This window comes from Sapajus apella, unplaced genomic scaffold, assembly GCF_009761245.1.
Source record: "Sapajus apella isolate SASKATOON/1434 unplaced genomic scaffold, GSC_monkey_1.0 scaffold38, whole genome shotgun sequence".
NCBI lineage: Eukaryota > Metazoa > Chordata > Mammalia > Primates > Cebidae > Sapajus > Sapajus apella.
Window position 1 is genome coordinate 20,583,172 of NW_022436978.1, and position 18,223 is coordinate 20,601,394.

General features: G+C 36.6%; 1 protein-coding gene across 1 annotated transcript in view; it reads left to right on the forward strand.

The window, feature by feature from the left end:
* CCDC39 (coiled-coil domain containing 39) overlaps positions 1–18,223 on the forward strand; it is a 70,989-nt gene that overhangs the window by 15,209 nt on the left and 37,557 nt on the right. The window contains exons 4-11 of the mRNA XM_032298501.1: positions 184–342; positions 1,136–1,228; positions 1,325–1,453; positions 11,648–11,839; positions 14,280–14,383; positions 14,695–14,827; positions 16,423–16,617; positions 17,873–18,037. Of these exons, the coding sequence (XP_032154392.1) occupies positions 184–342; positions 1,136–1,228; positions 1,325–1,453; positions 11,648–11,839; positions 14,280–14,383; positions 14,695–14,827; positions 16,423–16,617; positions 17,873–18,037 (1,170 nt within the window). The remainder of the gene's footprint in view (positions 1–183; positions 343–1,135; positions 1,229–1,324; positions 1,454–11,647; positions 11,840–14,279; positions 14,384–14,694; positions 14,828–16,422; positions 16,618–17,872; positions 18,038–18,223) is intronic.

Here is an 18,223-nt window from a genome sequence, read left to right on the forward strand (position 1 = left end):
TTAAGACGTAAGTGTAATAGTTATATAATTAAAATACGGCATATTATAAACATCTGGAAGGCAGGGACAGGATTTCTTCTTTTTAAATTATGCTCCATAGTATATAAAGGTATGTTTTATTTCAGTTTGTATAGTAAGTAATGATTTGAAATCTCCCCTTCTCTCTCTCTCTCTGGAAATTAGAATGGCATATTTAAAGCCACTCAAAAACTGGATGGTTTGAAATGCCAGATGAACTGGGACCAGCAGGCACTGGAGGCCTGGTTGGAAGAATCAGCTCATAGAGATAGTGATGCACTCACGCTTCAGAAGTATGCACAACAAGATGATAATAAAATCAGGGTGAGGAATTACAAACTGTAACTCTTAGGTTTTCTCTAAATCTGTAGTATGCCAACCTGTTTACCTAAAGTTGTGTTTATGATTTTTAAGGCAGCAATTCTTAAACTTCTGAGTCAGAAGCTTCTTGGAGAAACTAATAAAGCCAAATGTCTTCTCTGTAGAAAAAAATGACTATATTCAAAAACCCATAAAATACTGCTGACTGTTTTACAGATTCTCTGATTTGCTCAGATTATTTGAGAATCCATGGACCACAGGTTAAAAATACCCTGATTTATAAGGATGCTCAGAAGTGTTTCAGAAGAGAAAGTTTTCTACTGAACTATTTTAATATGTTTTGGCTATTTTGCCTAAAATGTAGTTTGAATATTACATGTAGCTTTTGCTGATTTGAGACTGTTGCTATTGATTGTAAGAATCACTTAAAATCTACTTATATCTGGTAACACTAAAGTTGGTATTATGAAACGTTATTTTCTAGTAGATTTAATAACAAATCCATCATCTTAAAACTTTCAAATAGCAAATTTTAACTTAATCTTTTTCTAATTTACTTTAAAAGTATTAAAAGTCATTTTAGAAACAATTGAGGTTTTTATGCTGCTGTAGGCAAACACATTAGATTAGCTTTTGGGGGTTAAAAGATAAGGAAGATATTTATTATTTCATAGTTGTTTTAGATACTAAATAAATGTATATGTAGAGTGTAATACTATTTAATGTTAGATCTACTAATAACTTTCAAATTAATTGATGAGAATTATAAATATCCTTGTATGTTATCACGTCATAGGCACTGACTCTGCAATTAGAGAGACTAACTTTGGAACGTAATCAGAAAAGAAAGATACTTGACAATGAACTTACAGAGACTATAAGTGCACAGGTTAGTTTAAGGAAGATTTTTATTTCCTAATTTTAAAGGTGCTGTTTGCGAAACCACTTAAATTCACAGAAATGTTGTTTGCTCTCTGTTTGACAGTTAGAATTGGATAAAGCAGCGCAAGATTTTCGTAAGATTCATAATGAAAGACAAGAACTCATTAAACAGTGGGAGAACACAATAGAACAGATGCAGAAGAGGGATCAAGACATCGATAACTGTGCTTTGGTAAAGTAGCTTGGCCCTTGTAATTTCAGCTGTATTTTTCTCTTTTGTGTTTAACTCATTATCCCAAATGTAAATTGCATTGCTATTTGAAAGCCACTTTAGTAGCAGTATTCAGTAGTTTTGGTAAGCATTTTTGAAAGCTGACTCTATATCCATTTGGAAATGTGGTGAAGATTATTTGCTTGTACTGTTGTAACTCCAAACACTGGATCCTGTCATCTCTGAATTGTAGAACAAGAGTCAGTAGATGCTGTTCTGGCAATAACGCCAATGCCCTGACTTACACATGGCTGTCCAAGGTCCCTTGGATTTAATGTGTCTGCTCTCTGGAGTAAGTTACAGTAGGGAAATGAACCTCCATGAATAGCCAAGGAACAAGAGGAGAGTCAGAAAAGAAACCTAGAGGGCAATAAAGTTTCACTTTTGAAGCTGAGCCACCAATAATGACACAGAAGGGGGGAATAGTGCACTGATAACACAGACCACATGTTATCTCTTGTTATTTTCCGAGGTAAATTAGGAGACTGTTTTTGGAAAATCATTAATGAATGAAATAGTGGGGAGTAAAAGTAGGAAGATTTGAGAAAGAGAAGGAATTCAGGAGAAAAGGAGGCAGGTGAGAAGATGCAGTTGAATTCCATCTACTCTGTGGAAATGTATCTGGCAAGCAGCTCAGGCTACTGGGAGTTTAAATTCCGAAATCTGGGTGTGATTTAATTTTGGCTATATTTTCAATTTCTGTAAGTCACCAACATTTTATCAGCAAAATGGTTTATACTTCCCAAGGAGGGACAAAGGAGAACCAATCTGAACTATGAGGTTCTCTTAATTTTTAATGCTGATATTACTATTTCTTTCTTTCTTTCTTTTTTTTTTTTTTTGAGACAGAGTTTCACTCTTGCCACCCAGGCTGGAGTGCAATGGCGTGATCTTGGCTCACTGCAACCTCCGCCTCCCAGGTTCAAGTAATTCATCTGCCTTAGCCTCCCGAGTAGTTGGGATTACAGGCTTCTGCCACTGCGCCCAGCTAATTTTTATATTTTTTTTAGTAGAGACCAGGTTTCACCATGTTGGCCAGGCTGGTCTTGAACTCCTGACCTCAGGCGACCTGCTCACCTCACCCTCCCACAGTGCTGGTATTACAGGCATGAGCCACTGCGCCCAGGCCTGGTAATACGATTTCTGAACTTCTCATTGCTTTCAAACATTAAACATTAAGCTGTTGACCTACAAGGAAGAAGCTCAAACAAACTTAATGTAAGCAGAGAGTTCCTTTGGGCCAACCTTGGGGATTACAACCTGGGATTATAGATCCAAGTTGCCCTAATATATATACTCCAATTAGCAGCAGTTACAAGTGGGTTTGATTTTTTTTTTAATTTTACTTTTTATTTTTTTTGCTTTCTTCTGATTTATTATCATTATTATACTTTAAGTTCTGCGGTACATGTGCAGAATGTGCAGGTTTGTTACATAGGTATACACATGCCATGGTGGTTTACTGCACCCTTGAACCTGTCATCTACATTAAATATTTCTCCTAATGCTATTCCTCCCTTAATCCCCCAGCCCCCGATAGGCCCTGATGTGTGATGTGCCCCTTCCTGTGTCCATGTGTTCTCATTGTTCAACTCCCGCTTATGAGTGAGACATTGCGGTGTTTGGTTTTCTGTTCCTGTGTTAGTTTGGTGAGAATGATGGTTTCCAGCTTCATCCATGTTCCTGCAAAGGACATGAAGTCATCCTTTTTTATGGCTGCATAGTATTCCATGGTGTATATGTGCCACATTTTCTTTATCCAGTCTATTATTGATGGGTATTTGGGTTGGTTCCAAGTCTTTGCTATTGTGAATAGTGCTGCAGTAAACATACGTATACATGTGCCTTTATAGTAGAATGATTTATAATCCTTTGAGTATATACCCTGTAATGGGATTGTTGGATCAAATGGCACTTCTGGCTCTAGATCCTTGAGGAATCACCACACTGTCTTCCACAATAGTTGAACTGCTTTACACTCCCACCAACAGTGTAAAAGCATTGCTATTTCTCCACATCCTCTCCAGCATCTGTTGTTTCCTGACTTTTTAACAATTGCCATTCTAACTGGTGTGAGATGGTATCTCATTGCAGTTTTTATTTACATTTCTGTAATGACCAGTGATGATGAGTATTTTTTCATGTTTGTTGGCTGCATAAATGTCTCCTTTGGAGAAATGTCTATTCATATCATTTGCCTACATTTTGATTTTTTTTTTTCTTATAAATTTGTTTAAGGTCTTTGTAGATTCTGGATATTAGCCCTTTGTCAGATGGATAGATTGCAAAATTTTTCTCCCATTCTATAGGTTTCCTGTGCACTCTGATGATAGTTACTTTTGCTGTGCTCTTTAGTTTAATTAGATCCTATTTGTCAATTTTGGCTTTTTTTGGCATTGCTTTTGGTGTTTTAGTCGTGAAGACTTTGTCCATGTCTATGTCCTGAATGGTATTGTCTAGGTTTTCTTCCAGGGTTTTTATGGTTTTAGGTTTTACGTCTAAGTCTTTAATCCATCTTGAGTTAATTTTTGTATAAGGTGTAAGGAAGGGGTCCAGTTTCAGTTTCCTGCATATGGCTAGCCAGTTTTTCAAACACCATTTATTAAATAGGGAATCCTTTCTCCATTGCTTGTTTTTGTCAGGTTTGTCAAAGATCAGATGGTTGTAGATGTGTGGTGTTATTTCTGAGGCCTCTGTTCTGTTCCATTGATATATATTTGTTTTGGTACTGGTACCATGCTGTTTTGATTACTGTAGACTTGTATAGCATGAAGTCAGGTAACGTGATGCCTCCAGCTTTGTTCTTTTTGCTTAGGACTGTCTTGGCTATACTGGCTCTTTTTTGGTTACATATAAAATTTAAAGTAGTTTTTTCTAATTCTGTGAAGAAAGTCAATGGTAGCTTGATGGGGATAGCATTGAATCTATAAATTACTCTTGGCAGTATGGCCATTTTCATGATATTGATTCTTCGTATCCATGAGCATGGAATGTTTTTCCATCTGTTTGTGTCCTCTCTTGTTTCCTTGAGCAGTGGTTTGTAGTTCTCCTTGAAGAGATTCTTCACTTCCCTTGTAAATTGTATTCCTAGGTATTTTATTCTCTTGGTAGCAATTGTGATTGGGAGTTCTCTCGTAATTTGGCTCTCTGTTTGTCTGTTACTGGTGTATAGGAATGCCTGCAACTTTTGCACATTGATTTTGTATCCTGAGACTTTGCTGAAGTTGCTTATCAACTTAAGAAGGTTTTGGGCTGAGATGATGGGGTTTTCAATGTATAGAATTATGTCATCTGCAAACAGAGACAATTTGATTTCCTCTCTTTCTATTTGAATACCCTTTATTTTTTTTTCTTTCCTGATTGCTCTGGCCAGAACTTCCATACTGTGTTTAATAGAAGTAGTGAGAGAGGGCATCCTCTTCTTGTGCCAGTTTTCAAAGGAAGTACTTTCAGTTTTTGACCATTCAGTATGGTATTGGCTGTGGGTTTGTCATAAATAGCTCTTATTATCTTGAGATATGTTCCATTGATACCAAGTTTATCAAGAGTTTTTAGCATGAAGGGCTGTTGAATTTTGTCGAAGAACTTTTCTGCATCTATTGAGATAATTATATGATTTTTTTCATTGATTACGTTTATGTGATGGATTACATTTATTGATCCATATATGTTGAACCTGTCTTGCATCCCGTGGATCAAGCCGACTTGATCATGATGAAGCTTTTTGATGTGCTCCTGGATTCGGTTTGCCAGTATTTTATTAAGGATTTTTTCATCAATGTTCATCATGGATATTGGCCTAAAATTTTCTTTTTTGTTGTTGTTGTGTGTCTTCCTGGCTTTGGTATCAGGATGCTGCTGGCTTCATAAAATGAGTTAGGGAGAAGTCCCTGTTTTTCTTTCATTTGCAATACTTTCAGAAGGAATGGTGTCAGCTCCTCTTTGTACCTCTGGTGGAATTCAGCTGTGAACCCTTCTGGCCCTGGACTTTTTTGGTTGGTATGCCTCAATTTCAGAACTTGTTGTTGGTCTATTCAGGGATTTGACTTCCTCCTGGTTTAGCCTTGGGGGGGATGTATGTGTCCAGGAATTTATCCGTTTCTTCTAGATTTTCTAGTTTATTTGCATAGAGTTGTTTACAGTATTCTCTGATGGTAGTTTGTATTCCTGTGGAATCAGCGGTGATCTCCCCTTTATAATTTTCATTGTGTCCATTTGATTCTTCTCTATTTTCTTCTTTATTAGTCTGGCTAGCACTCTATCTATTTTGTTGATCTTTTTTAAAAAAAAACAACTTCTGGAATCACTGATTTTTTGAAGGGGTTTTCATGTCTCTATCTCCTTCAGCTGTGCTCTAATCTTAGTTATTTCTTGGCTTCTTCTAGCTTTTGAATTTGTTTGCTCTTGCTTCTCTAGTTCTTTTATGTGTGATGTTAGGGTGTCGATTTTAGATCTTTCTTGCTTTCTCTTGTGGGCATTTAGTGCTATAAATTTCCCTCTAGATACTGCTTTAAATGTGTCCCAGAGATTCTCGTATGTTATGTCTTTGTTCTCATTGGTTTCAAAGAACTTATTTATTTCTGCCTTAATTTCATTACCCAGTAGTCATTCAGAAGCAGATTGTTAGTTTCCATGTAGTTGTGTGGTTTTGAGTGAGTTTCTTAATCCTGAGTTCTAATTTGATTGCACTGTGGTCTGAGAGACTGGTTGTTATGATTTCCATTCTTTTTTTTTTTTAATTAAATTGTCTTTATTTATTTATTTATTTATTTTTTTCCCCATTTATTTATTTTATTGCATTTTAGGTTTTGGGGTACATGTGAAGAACATGCAAAATTGTTGCATAGGAACACACATGGCAGTGTGATTTGCTGCCTTCCTCCCCATCACCTACATCTGGCATTTCTCCCCTTGCTATCCCTCCCCAGCTTCCCACCCCCCACCGTCCCTCCCCTATTTCCCCCCAACTGACCCCAGTGTGTAGTGCTCCCCTCCCTGTGTCCATGTGCTCTCATCGTTCAACACCCACCTATGAGTGAGAACATGCGGTGTTTGATCTTCTGCTCCTCTGTCAGTTTGCTGAGAATGATGGTTTCCAGGTTCATCCATGTCCCCACAAAGGACCCAAACTCATCGTTTTTGATGGCTGCATAATATTCCATGGTGTATATGTGCCACATTTTCCCTATCCAGTCTATCGTCGATGGGCATTTGGGTTGGTTCCAGGTCCTTGCTATTGTAAACAGTGCTGCAATGAACATTCGTGTACACATGTCCTTATAGTAGAACGATTTGTAATCCTTTGGATATATATCCAGTAATGGGATTGCTGGGTCAAATAGAATTTCTATTTCTATGTCCTTGAGGAATCGCCACACTGTCTTCCACAATGGTTGAACTAATTTACACTCCCACCAACAGTGCAAAAGTGTTCCTATTTCTCCACATCCTCTCCAGCATCTGCTGTCTCCAGATTTTTTAATGTTCGCCATTCTTACCGGCATGAGATGGTATCTCAATGTAGTTTTGATTTGCATTTCTCTTATGACCAGTGATGATGAGCATTTTTTCATATGTTTGTTGGCCTCACGTATGTCTTCTTTTGTAAAGTGTCTGTTCATATCCTTTGCCCACTTTTGAATGGGCTTGTTAGTTTTTTTCTTGTAATGATTTCCATTCTTTTGCATTTTCTGAAGAGTGTTTTACTTCCAGTTATGTGGTCAATTTTAGAATAAGTGCAATGTGATGCTTAGAAGAGTGTATATTCTGTTGATTTGGGGTGGAGAGTTCTGTAGATGTCTATTATGTCCACTTGGTCCAGATCTGAGTTCAAATCCTGGATATCCTTGTTAATTTTCTGTCTCATTGATCTGTCTAATATTGACAGTGGGATGTTAAAGTCTCCCACTATTATTGTGTGGGAGTCTATGTCTCTTTGTAGGTCTTTATGGCCTTGCTTTATGACTCTGGGTGCTCCTGCATTGGGTGCATATATATTTAGGATAGTTAGCTCTTCCTGTTGCATTGATCCCTTTACCATTATGTAATGCTCTTCTTTGTCTCTTTTGATCTTTGTTGATTTAAAGTCTGTTTTATGAGAGACTAGGATTGCAACCCCTTCTTTTTTTTTTTTTTCCTTCCCATTTGCTTGGTAAATACTTCTCCATCCCTTTATTTTGAGTGTGTATGTGTGTCTTTGCACATAAAGTGTGTCTTCTGAATACAGCACACTGATGGGTCTTGACTCTTTATCTAGTTTGCCAGTCTGTTTCTTTTAATTGGGGCATTTAGCGCATTTACATTTAATGTTAATATTGTTATGTGTGAATTTGATCCTGCCATTATGATGCTAATTGGTTATTTTGCCTGTTAGTTGATGCAGTTTCTTTTTTTTTTTTTTTTTTTTGCTTGAAAACTTTATTAAAATAAGGATTAAACCTGAAAAAAAGAGCGATGAGAATGCTAGCCCTTTGCATAAAATCAGCAAGAAAAAGGAAACAGGGAGAGAAAGAGAAGAAAGAAAGGGAGGGAGGGGCAGTTTCTTTATAGTGTCAATGGTCTTTACAATTTTGTATGCTTTTGCAGTGGCTGGTACTGGTTTTTCCTTTCCATGTTTAGTGCTTCCTTCAGGAGCTCTTGCAAGGCAGGCCTGGTGGTGACAAAATCTCTCACCATTTCTTGTCTGTAAAGGATTTTATTTCCCCTTTGCTTATGAGGCTTCGTTTGGCTGTATATGAAATTCTGGGTTGAAAATTCTTTTCTTTAAGGATGTTGAATATTGGCCCCCACTCTCTTCTGGCTTGTAGGGTTTCTGCAGAAAGATCCACTGTGAGTCTGATGGGTTTCCCCTTGTGGGTAACACGACCTTTTTCTCTGGCTGCCCTTAACATTTTTTCCTTCATTTCAACCTTCGTGAATCTGACAATTATGTGCCTTGGGGTTGCTCTTTTTGAGGAGTATCTTTGTGGTGTTATCTGTATTTCCTGAATTTGAATGTTGGCCTGTCTTGCTAGGTTGGGGAAGTTCTCCTGGGTAACATCCTGAAATGCGTTTTCCAACTTGGTTCCATTCTCCCCGTCACTTTCAGGTACTCCAGTCAAATATAGGTTTGGTCTTTTCACATAGTCCCATGTTTTTTTGAGACTTTGTTTATTCCTTTTCATTCTTTTTTCTCTTGTTTTCTCACCTTCTTTGAGTTCATCTTGAATCTGTGGTATCCTTTCCTCCACTTGATTGATTCGGCTATTGATACTTGTGTATGCTTCATGACGTTCTCAGGCTGTGGTTTTCAGCTCCATCAGGTCATTTATGTTCTTCTCTAAACTGGTTGTTCTAGTTAGCAATTTGTCTAACCTTTTTTCAAGGTTCTTAGCTTCCTTGCATTGGTTTAGAACATGCTTCTTTAGCTTGGAGGAGTTTGTTATTACGTGCTTTCTGAAGCCTACTTCTGTCAGTTCATCAAACTCATTCTCTGTCCAGTTTTGTGCCCTTGCTGGTGAGGACTTGTGATCCTTTGGAGGAGAAAAGGCATTCTGGTTTTGGAATTTTCACCCTTTTTGTGCTGGTTTCTCCCTATATTCGTGGCTTTATCTACTTTTGGTCTTTGATGTTGGTGGCCTTTGAATGGGGTCTCTGAGTGGCTGTCTTTTGTTGATGTTGGTTAGTATTCCTTTCTGTTTGTTAGTTTTCCTTCTAACAGTCAGCCCTCTGCGGCAGGTCTGCTGGAGTTTGCTGGAGGTCCACTCCAGACCTTGTTTGCTTGTATCACCAGCAGAGGCTGCAGAACAGCAAATATTGCTGCCTGTTTTTACTTTCATACTGTTACCAGGAAGGGGTCCTGATCCAGACCCCGAAAGTGTTCTTGGATCTCATGCAAGAAAGAGCTTGAGGCAGATCCATAGAGTAGAAGTGAAAGCAGGTTTACTAAGAAAGCAAAGGAATAAAAGAATGGCGATTCCGTAGGCACAGCAGCCCTGAGGGCTGGTGGTTGCCCATTTTTATGGTTATTTCTTAAGTATGTACTAAACAAGGGGTAGATTATTCATGCCTCCCCCTTTTAGATCACGTAGGGTAACTTCCTGACATTGCTATGGCGTTTGAAAATTGTCACGGTGGGAGTGTCTCTTAGCATGCTATTGCATTATAATTAGCATGTAATAAGCAGTGAGGGTGACCAGAGGTCACTCACTTTGCCATTTTGGTTTGGGGATATTTAGCTGGCTTCTTGACTTCAACCTTTTTTATCAGCAAGATCGTTATGACCTCTTCTTGAGCCAACCCCCTACCTCACCTTTGACTTAGATTGCCTGTCTGCGAATGCAGCCCCGTAGGTCTCAGCCTTATTTTACCTTACTCCTCTTCAAGATGGAGTTTCTCTGATTCAGAAGCCTCTGACAGTCGCGTATTTGAGGGTGACAAATTGTATCCCCTAACTGATATCATACTCTTTTGTTCCTCTTCCTGCAAAACAATTCATTCTTGCCTTCTCAGTGTTTTCTTAGCAGGGGTCTGGTCATAAAATCCTGAAATTGTGTTTTTAAAAGAAACAATGTATAGAAGCAGAAAAATATTTTTCTACTATGCTTTTATTACAGTGTAGAAATTTTAAAATATTAGTGTTACCTATATGAAAACTTTATGATGAATAGCTCTGTTAAGTATGATGTTGAGGTAGAATTAAAGCATCTGATTAAGTGGTAGAAAAAAATCATGAGGCGAGAAACTCTGGATTCATATTTTGAAATATTTAAACTTAGGAAGTTTTGATGTGTATCTTGAGTGAACACAGTAAATATTTAGAATGCTACAATTATAGAATGCTAATTCTATAACTGAACAACTTAAAGATTGGATTAAACAACTTGAAAATTAAACAGCTTAAAAATTTCCTTTACAAAATGTGTTATATCTCAGATATATATGTATAGAATGCTAATACGTATACATGCAGCATTTCTAAAACCTACTGATTTCAGAACACATATCCCCCTTCCACAATCTCCTGTGATTAGTTGTTTGAAATGACCTCATTTTGGAATACATGCAAGTAATACATATTAGGGTAATGCTTTTTTCTAATTCATCTAACTTATTGCCACCAGCATCACTTGTAAAAACATAATCTTTTTATTACCCAGCTTTAAAATGTTTTTGTTTTACATTGCTTAAAAGTTGACATTTGAATTTTTTCACTATTTGGCCCTAAATCCTACCTTTCCAGCATTATCCCTTTCATCTGGATCCCAACCCTTCTTAATATATTTCCTTTGCATCCCTGCCTTCCCACCCTCCACTTTAACTACCTTAGAGTATTAATGCAACCTCATTCATGTTTGTAAGTCTGACTCAAATGGTGCCTCTTGGGCAAGGCTTCTTTCTTTTCTTCTTTATTTACTTCTTTCTTCTCCTCTTTCTTTCTTTCTTTCTTTCTCTCCTTCCTTCCTTCCTTCCTTCCTTCCTTCTTCCTTCCTTCCTTCTTTCTTTTCTTTCTTTCTCTCTCTTCCTCCCTCCCTCCCTTCCTTTCTTTCTCTCTCTCTCCTTCTTTCTCACTCCCTCTCTCTTTCTCTCTTTCCTTCTTTCCCTCCCTATTCTTGGAAGCCAGGAAGGTGTAGTGTCTCCTAATGACTCCTCTGGGAAGGAATTCGTTATTTCTTTGTACCCATGGTCCTTGCCTGCATTTCAGTTCCAGTGCTTTGTGCATTCTGTTTATTATTGCCTTGTGATCAGCAAAAGGCCCGAGTGAAGATATTTCTACTAAAACCAATAACTGAAATGCTGTTTTCAAAACATGAAAAAATAACTGGCCTGTAAAATATTTGGAAAGCTTCATTGAAACCCCACTTTCTATGTGAAAAATATTCAACACTGTTACATGTGTAGGTTTTACCTTTCATACATAAAAGCTTAACTGTTTTTCTCATCTTTTTAGCAAAGTTCCAGATATATGGAAGGAAACAGAAACATTTAACAATATGAGTTTATAGACATTAATATGTAGTATACTAATATTTTGTTTTATTAATATAAAAGTATTTAAAAATGTTTTCTAAGAAGTTTTAGGAAAATAAATACTAAATATAATAGAAAAATTAAATTCCTTTAGTTTTGTCAGTTTAAACATATATATATAAGTAAACACATTTGTTTTAATCCTAGGAATTAGCAAAGATAAAGCAGGAAACAAGAGAAAAAGAAAATTTGGTTAAGGAAAAGATCAAGTTTTTGGAAAGTGAGATTGGGAATAACACAGAGTATGAGAAAAGAATTTCTGTGGCTGATCGTAATCTCTTAAAATACAGAATGGCGTATCAGTACCATGAAGCTGGTAGAATCCAGCTGAAGGATGAGGTATGTCAACTAAAAAAAGCTGGTTTGTACGTTCATGACAAATTGCTATGAAGTATAAAATAAGCATAAAGTTTTTCCTGTGATGAAGAAACTTCTAGTTTGTTTTTTTTTCATGTCTCTTCGTTTTGTGGAACTTTTGGGATACTCTCTGATTAAGCCCCTGATTAAGCACCCCGGGGTGCCATTCACATCACAGGTATATGGTTTGCAAATATTTTCTTCCATTCTGTAGGTTGCCTTTTCATATTGTTGGTGGCTCCTTTTCCTTAAATAAACTTTTTAGTTTGATGTAGTCCTGCTTGTTTATTTTTGCTTCTGTTGCCTGTAATTTGATGTCAAATTCAAAACATCATTACAGATACCAGTGTCAAGGAGCTTTTTTCTTATGTTTTCTTTAAGAAATTTTACAGTGTCAGGTCTTACATTTAAGTTTTTAATTCATTTTGAATTAATTTTTGTGTATGATACTAGAGAAAAGTCCAATTTCTTTCTTTTTTTTTTTTTTGCATGTGGCTATCCAGTTTCCTTAATACAGTCGATTGAAGAGACTGTCCTTTCCCCATTGTGTATTCTTGAAACCTTTGGTCAAAATTAGTTGCTCATGTATGCATGGGTTTATTTCTGGGTTCTCTATTCTGTTCCATTGTTCTGTGTGTCTTTTTTTTTTTTTTGCCAGTAGAGTCAGCTTTCCTTATCCATGGATTCTGCATGTGCAGATTCAACCATCGATAAAAAATATTCAGAAAAGAAACCCAATAAAATAACAGTATAGCAATAAAAAGGATACAAATTTTAAAAATGTAACAATTATTTACATAGCATTTACATTGTATTAGGTGTTATAAATAAGAGATTATTTACAGTATATAGTAGGATATATATATAAGGTTATATGGAAATACATGTCATTTCATATGAGGAAACTACAAATCTGTAGATTCTGGTATCTGTGAGGGATTCTGCAGGCAATCCCCTGTGTATGCCAATGGATGAATGAACCATTTTCTTTTGATTACTTTAGCTTTGTAATACAATTTTAAATAAAAAAGTATGTTGCCTCCAGCTTTGTTCTTTCTGCTTAAGATTACTTGAGCTATTTGAGATCTTTTATGATTCTGTGTGAATTTTAGAATTTTCTATTTTGGTGAAGAATGACATTGGAATTTTGATATTGTATTGAATCTATCAACTAAATAACACAGAGAGGCCCTCTAAAAATATTGAGCTTAATTAGGAATGAGCAGGAAATTTGCAAATCCAGGACATACAGGCTATGACAGATCATAGGCATATCTAGGGAGATAAAGGAAGGCACAAGTTTTTAAAGGTAAAATGAGAAAGTTTACCTAACTTGTTTTAAAATAATAATCTTTGACTACGAGGATCAGTAAGGGTAGTGTCAGTCCAAGGCTGATCAGTCTGTTGCTGGCCAGATGTCTTTGTAGAAGGGTTTTTTTTTTTTTGCAACGTTGGTCTTTATGCAAGTCTGTGGCTCTGGCAGAGTCTCTTCGGGTAGTTCTTGTTATCTGGCAAATATGTGTGAGAACTCTCTCTTCCTGGCCTTCCCCAGCTCAGTTTTGTGAGTTTGACACAAGTGACTCCATTTTGATCTTGACAACTTTCACAAGTACGTAGATCACTTTGAATAGTATGAACCTTTTAACAGTATTAATTTTTCCAGTCCATGAACACAGGATATCTTTATGTCCTCTACAGTTTGGTTCATCAATGTTTTATAGTTTTTAGTTTACAGATCTTTTTTTCCTTGGTTAAATTTATTCCTAAGTATTTTATTCTTTTTGATGCCATTGTAAATGGGATTGTTTTCTTGATTTCTTTTTTGGATTGCTTGTTTTAAGTGTATAGAATGTAACTGGTTTTGTCTGTTGATCTTGTATACAGAAACCTTGCTGAATATGTCTGTTCTGAGAGTATTTGGTGGAGAGTTTAGGGTTTTTGCAAAGGCCCTTAATGAAAGAGAAAATTTGTGTCTCAGGCTTTCTATTTTAATAATTGTGATTAATTGTAACATGTAGTTTACTATTCATTAACAGTAAAAATATAGTTATTAGAAGGCTGATGTATTAGAACCTTTTGAGATTTTTCAAATCCAATTAAACTTGTGATTCTTATGGGTGCATATATATCCATTTATCTTGAGTTTGGGAATGTTTTTTTCTGAGAAGTTCTAGTGTAATGACAGATTTCTGCATTTACTTTCAACACATGTGTTCTCTATAATTTGCTAGGATTATACAACAAAAACAATTAAAATTTGATATCAGATCAATATGGAAATCTGTTTATATATTAAATATAAGAAAATGGCTACATTTTTATGGGTGTGATGTAGGTTAGAACTTGGGCAGAATAAAACTAAGAAATGAAGTTATAAGATACAGAGTAAATATGTAATTTCTGTCTGTTAACGAATAAATAGCTGGATTGTTTAAAAGCCACTGTGAATAGAACTTCCAGTGATTTAGAAGCTCTGAGGAAAAATATTTCCAAGATAAAGAAGGATGTTCATGAAGAAACAGCAAGGTAAGAAAAAAGCTATTTAAATATGTTTTATATTTACTGTATCTGGAAAATTATTAAATACTTAAGACCATTTTTTGGTTAAATGACTGCAAGATTTTAGCTACTACATTATTAAACTTAAAAAAATTTTACTCATATTTTCATCACAAATACTCAGAAGCCATATTTTTATGGTCTATTAAATAGTGGTAATAAAAAGGTTTACAGCAAAGAATCTTCAAGTTATACAAATAAATATTAGGATAAACTATTCTTTGTATTAAATGCTTCTTAGGCATGTTTTCTATCTTTTTGTGATAAATCCTCTTTAGGTTACAAAAAACTAAAAATCATAATGAGACAATAAAAACAAAATTAAAGGAGATAACTGAGAAAACCATGTCTGTAGAAGAGAAAGCTACCAATTTGGAAGATATGCTAAAGGAGGAGGAAAAAGATGTGAAGGTGAAGTTTAATTTTTTTTAATCACAGAAAATTTAGCAACAGTGAATTAATTAGACTCTTAGAATCAGAGCTTGAGGAGATCTTATAAGAAGCTGATTTTTGGTATGATCCCATTTATAATCTGGGTTTGGACATATTTTCATGCATCGCTTCTGAAGATACACTTAGCCTCCTGTCTTCTTTTTTTTTTTTTTGAGACAAAGTCTTCTTCTTGTTGCCCAGGCTGGAGTTCAATGGCACAATCTCAGCTCACTGCAACCTCTGCCTCCTAGGTTCAAGCGATTCTCCTGCCTCAGCCTCCTGAGTAGCTGGGACTGCAGGCACCTGCCAACACGCCTGGCTAATTTTTGTATTTTTAGTAGACACAGGATTTCACCATGTTGGTCAGTCTGGTCTCAAACTCCTGACCTCAGGCAATCCGCTCTCCTCAGCCTCCCAAAGTGCTGGGATTACAGGCGTGACCCATCACGTCCAGCCAGCCTCCTCTCTTAAGCTACTAATTTTCCTGTGCCAGTCACAGACTTGTTTTGTGTCATATTCAGGTTTATTGGTTACTAAAGGAAAATATGCTTATCTGGGTATAAGATCACAGAGGCAAATTATTTCAGCATTTAAGAATGATAATTTTCAAATGATTGTGGCATGATACGTGAATTTAAAGCCTAGAACACATTGGTCATGAGGCTTCCAGGTCAAGACGGGTTTGCTTCCTGAGAGAGAAGCAGTGGGAATGGGGCTCATTTCTGTTTCCTAGAGCTGCACGCACATAGTGAAGAGGCCGACTGGAGGCAAAGAGTGAGTGACTGGTAGTTCCTGGAGTGTGCTGGGGCCAGCTCCTAACCAGCTTACAAGAGCCAATCGTTCAACTTCTAGGAATCTTCCTATAATTAAAATTATGTAAACTCACAATTAAATAAATGGCACTTACAAAAACAGTAATACATACTCAGCACTCATTACTTCCAAATATTTTATTTTATTCTGTGCTCTTAAGGCTACTTATGTCTGTTTTGTCTGTGTGTTGGAAATACCACACAATGGTCTGCTTCTGTGAATTTCTTCCCAACCCTGCCTTTAGTGGAATCATGTTAGTAGCATGAAATTGGCCATAATGGGGGTATTTATACTGCGGAAATCAGATTCTCCCCTAGTCTCTTATCTCCTGGAGAGATGGCTGAACATTCACTTGCTCACCACTGGATAGTGCCTAAAAGGCGGGAGATTGGGTGATGAGATTTCTTCTCTGTAGCACCCTCAAGACTTGAGTAAACTCTGTGAATGTACGGGCCGTATGTTTCCAGTAGACTTCGTTTTTTTGAGGAAATCAGGCCAGCATCTAGATAGGGTAACATGGGATGAAATAAGATGACAGGTCAGGGTGCATGACACAGGAATGGAAACCATTCTAGTCTACTAGAATAGAGTAGACCAAAATACATGTTGGGGACTTGTTAAAATTGTGGGAAGAGCTTTATCTTCTAGAGGCTAAAATGATGGAGAGTCCAAATTTATTTATGAGTGCCTACATTATTGTGTTCATGTAAATAACACATTTCAAGATACCTACTTTCATTAATCACTATACTTCTTATCAGGAAGTAGATGTTCAACTGAACCTCATAAAAGATGTGCTGTTTAAGAAAGCTCAGGAGTTACAGACTGAAACGATGAAAGAAAAAGAGGTTGTATCAGAAATTGAAGGAACTCGTTCCTCTCTGAAACATCTCAACCATCAGTTACAAAAACTGGATTTTGAAACCTTGAAGCAGCAAGAAATTATATACAGCCAGGTAGGTGTTACTTTTGTGAATATCTTCCATATTGATTTGTGACAGCTGTGATGGTCAAGACATGCCAGTGTTCTAAGGAAACAAAGAATTCTAAGTACTCTCTTGGAGGACAGGCAGATGCTGAAGGTGAGACATCATGTTAGGTTAGGAGTAGGGTGAGGGAGCCTTAAAAGCTGTATTTTCCCCTCAATCTGAAATAAGCAGGCAAGAGGAGAGAGAACTCTAGTGAGGGAGAACCATGTTTTAAAGGAACCTGGACATTTGCATCCAGAGTAAAAAACAAGACGGCATGAGATGCCTGAAACCCAGAAAGAGTGGGTGTTGATTGTCTTTCAACACTGCCATGTTGTCTTTCAACAGTGCCCCACCCTCACTGCCATGCCAGTAGAGGAAAAGCTTTTTTTTTTTCAGTTTTGTCTCTTTTTGTTCTATTTATGTATTTGTGTTAATTTCTTAATATTCTCCATCTCTACATCTTAATTTGCTCATCTAATTTATATTCTTAGTTTTTAAAAATTACAGACATTAAAGTATAATATTAAGAACAATTAATTAGAAGTTGATATTTGAGCCGGGTGCGGTGGCTCAAGCCTGTAATCCCAGCACTTTGGGAGGCCGAGGCGGGTGGATCACGAGGTCAAGAGATCGAGACCATCCTGGTCAACATGGTGAAACCCCGTCTCTACTAAACCTACAAAAATTAGCTGGGCATGGTGGTGTGTGCCTGTAATCCCAGCTACTCAGGAGGCTGAGGCAGGAGAATTGCCTGAACCCAGGAGGCGGAGGTTGTGGTGAGCCGAGATCACGCCATTGCACTCCAGCCTGGGTAACAAGAGCGAAACTCCGTCTCAAAAAAAAAAAAAAAAAAAAAAGAAGTTGATATTTGAATGTTTCATGGCTAACAATTTGTGACTGTGTTTTGTATCCCTTAGAAAATGTGCCCTCAGAAATCCAAGTTCATGTAAATCCAGTGAATTTACTGAGATTCCATCATGGTAGTATGATAAACATCCCCCAGCTCTGTCATATTTTCAGAAGATTGTTTCTGTGTCTATCATGTACCTTGATTGTTGAGATATAGTTTATTTTTGTTCCTCTTAGAGTGAAAAGGATTTTGTCCTGAATTACTGAAAGACTAAAGTGACTTTATTACATGATAATGCCCAGTCCAAACTCTTTGTTTTTACACTTATAGAAATGCTTTTGTTTCTTTGTAATAACTATTTTTTTTTTTTAAAAAAAAAAACTGTAACAGGATTTTCACATTCAACAAGTGGAACGGAGAATGTCACGGTTAAAGGGAGAAATTAATTCAGAAGAAAAACAAGCCCTTGAAGCAAAAATTGTTGAACTTAAGAAGTCTTTGGAAGAGAAAAAATCTACATGTGGCCTTTTGGAAACACAGATCAAGAAGCTTCATGTAACTTAGCCAAAATACATTTTATATTTCAGATATCCTAGTCTTTCTGTTTTAAGTCAACATGTTCCTAAGACTACCTTGGATAGGGTGTTTGCCAGTCTACACACACACATAACAAATGTATGAACGATGTTCTTATTTCCGTACTATTAGTGTGTAACGTTACCATTGATAATGCAATTAGTA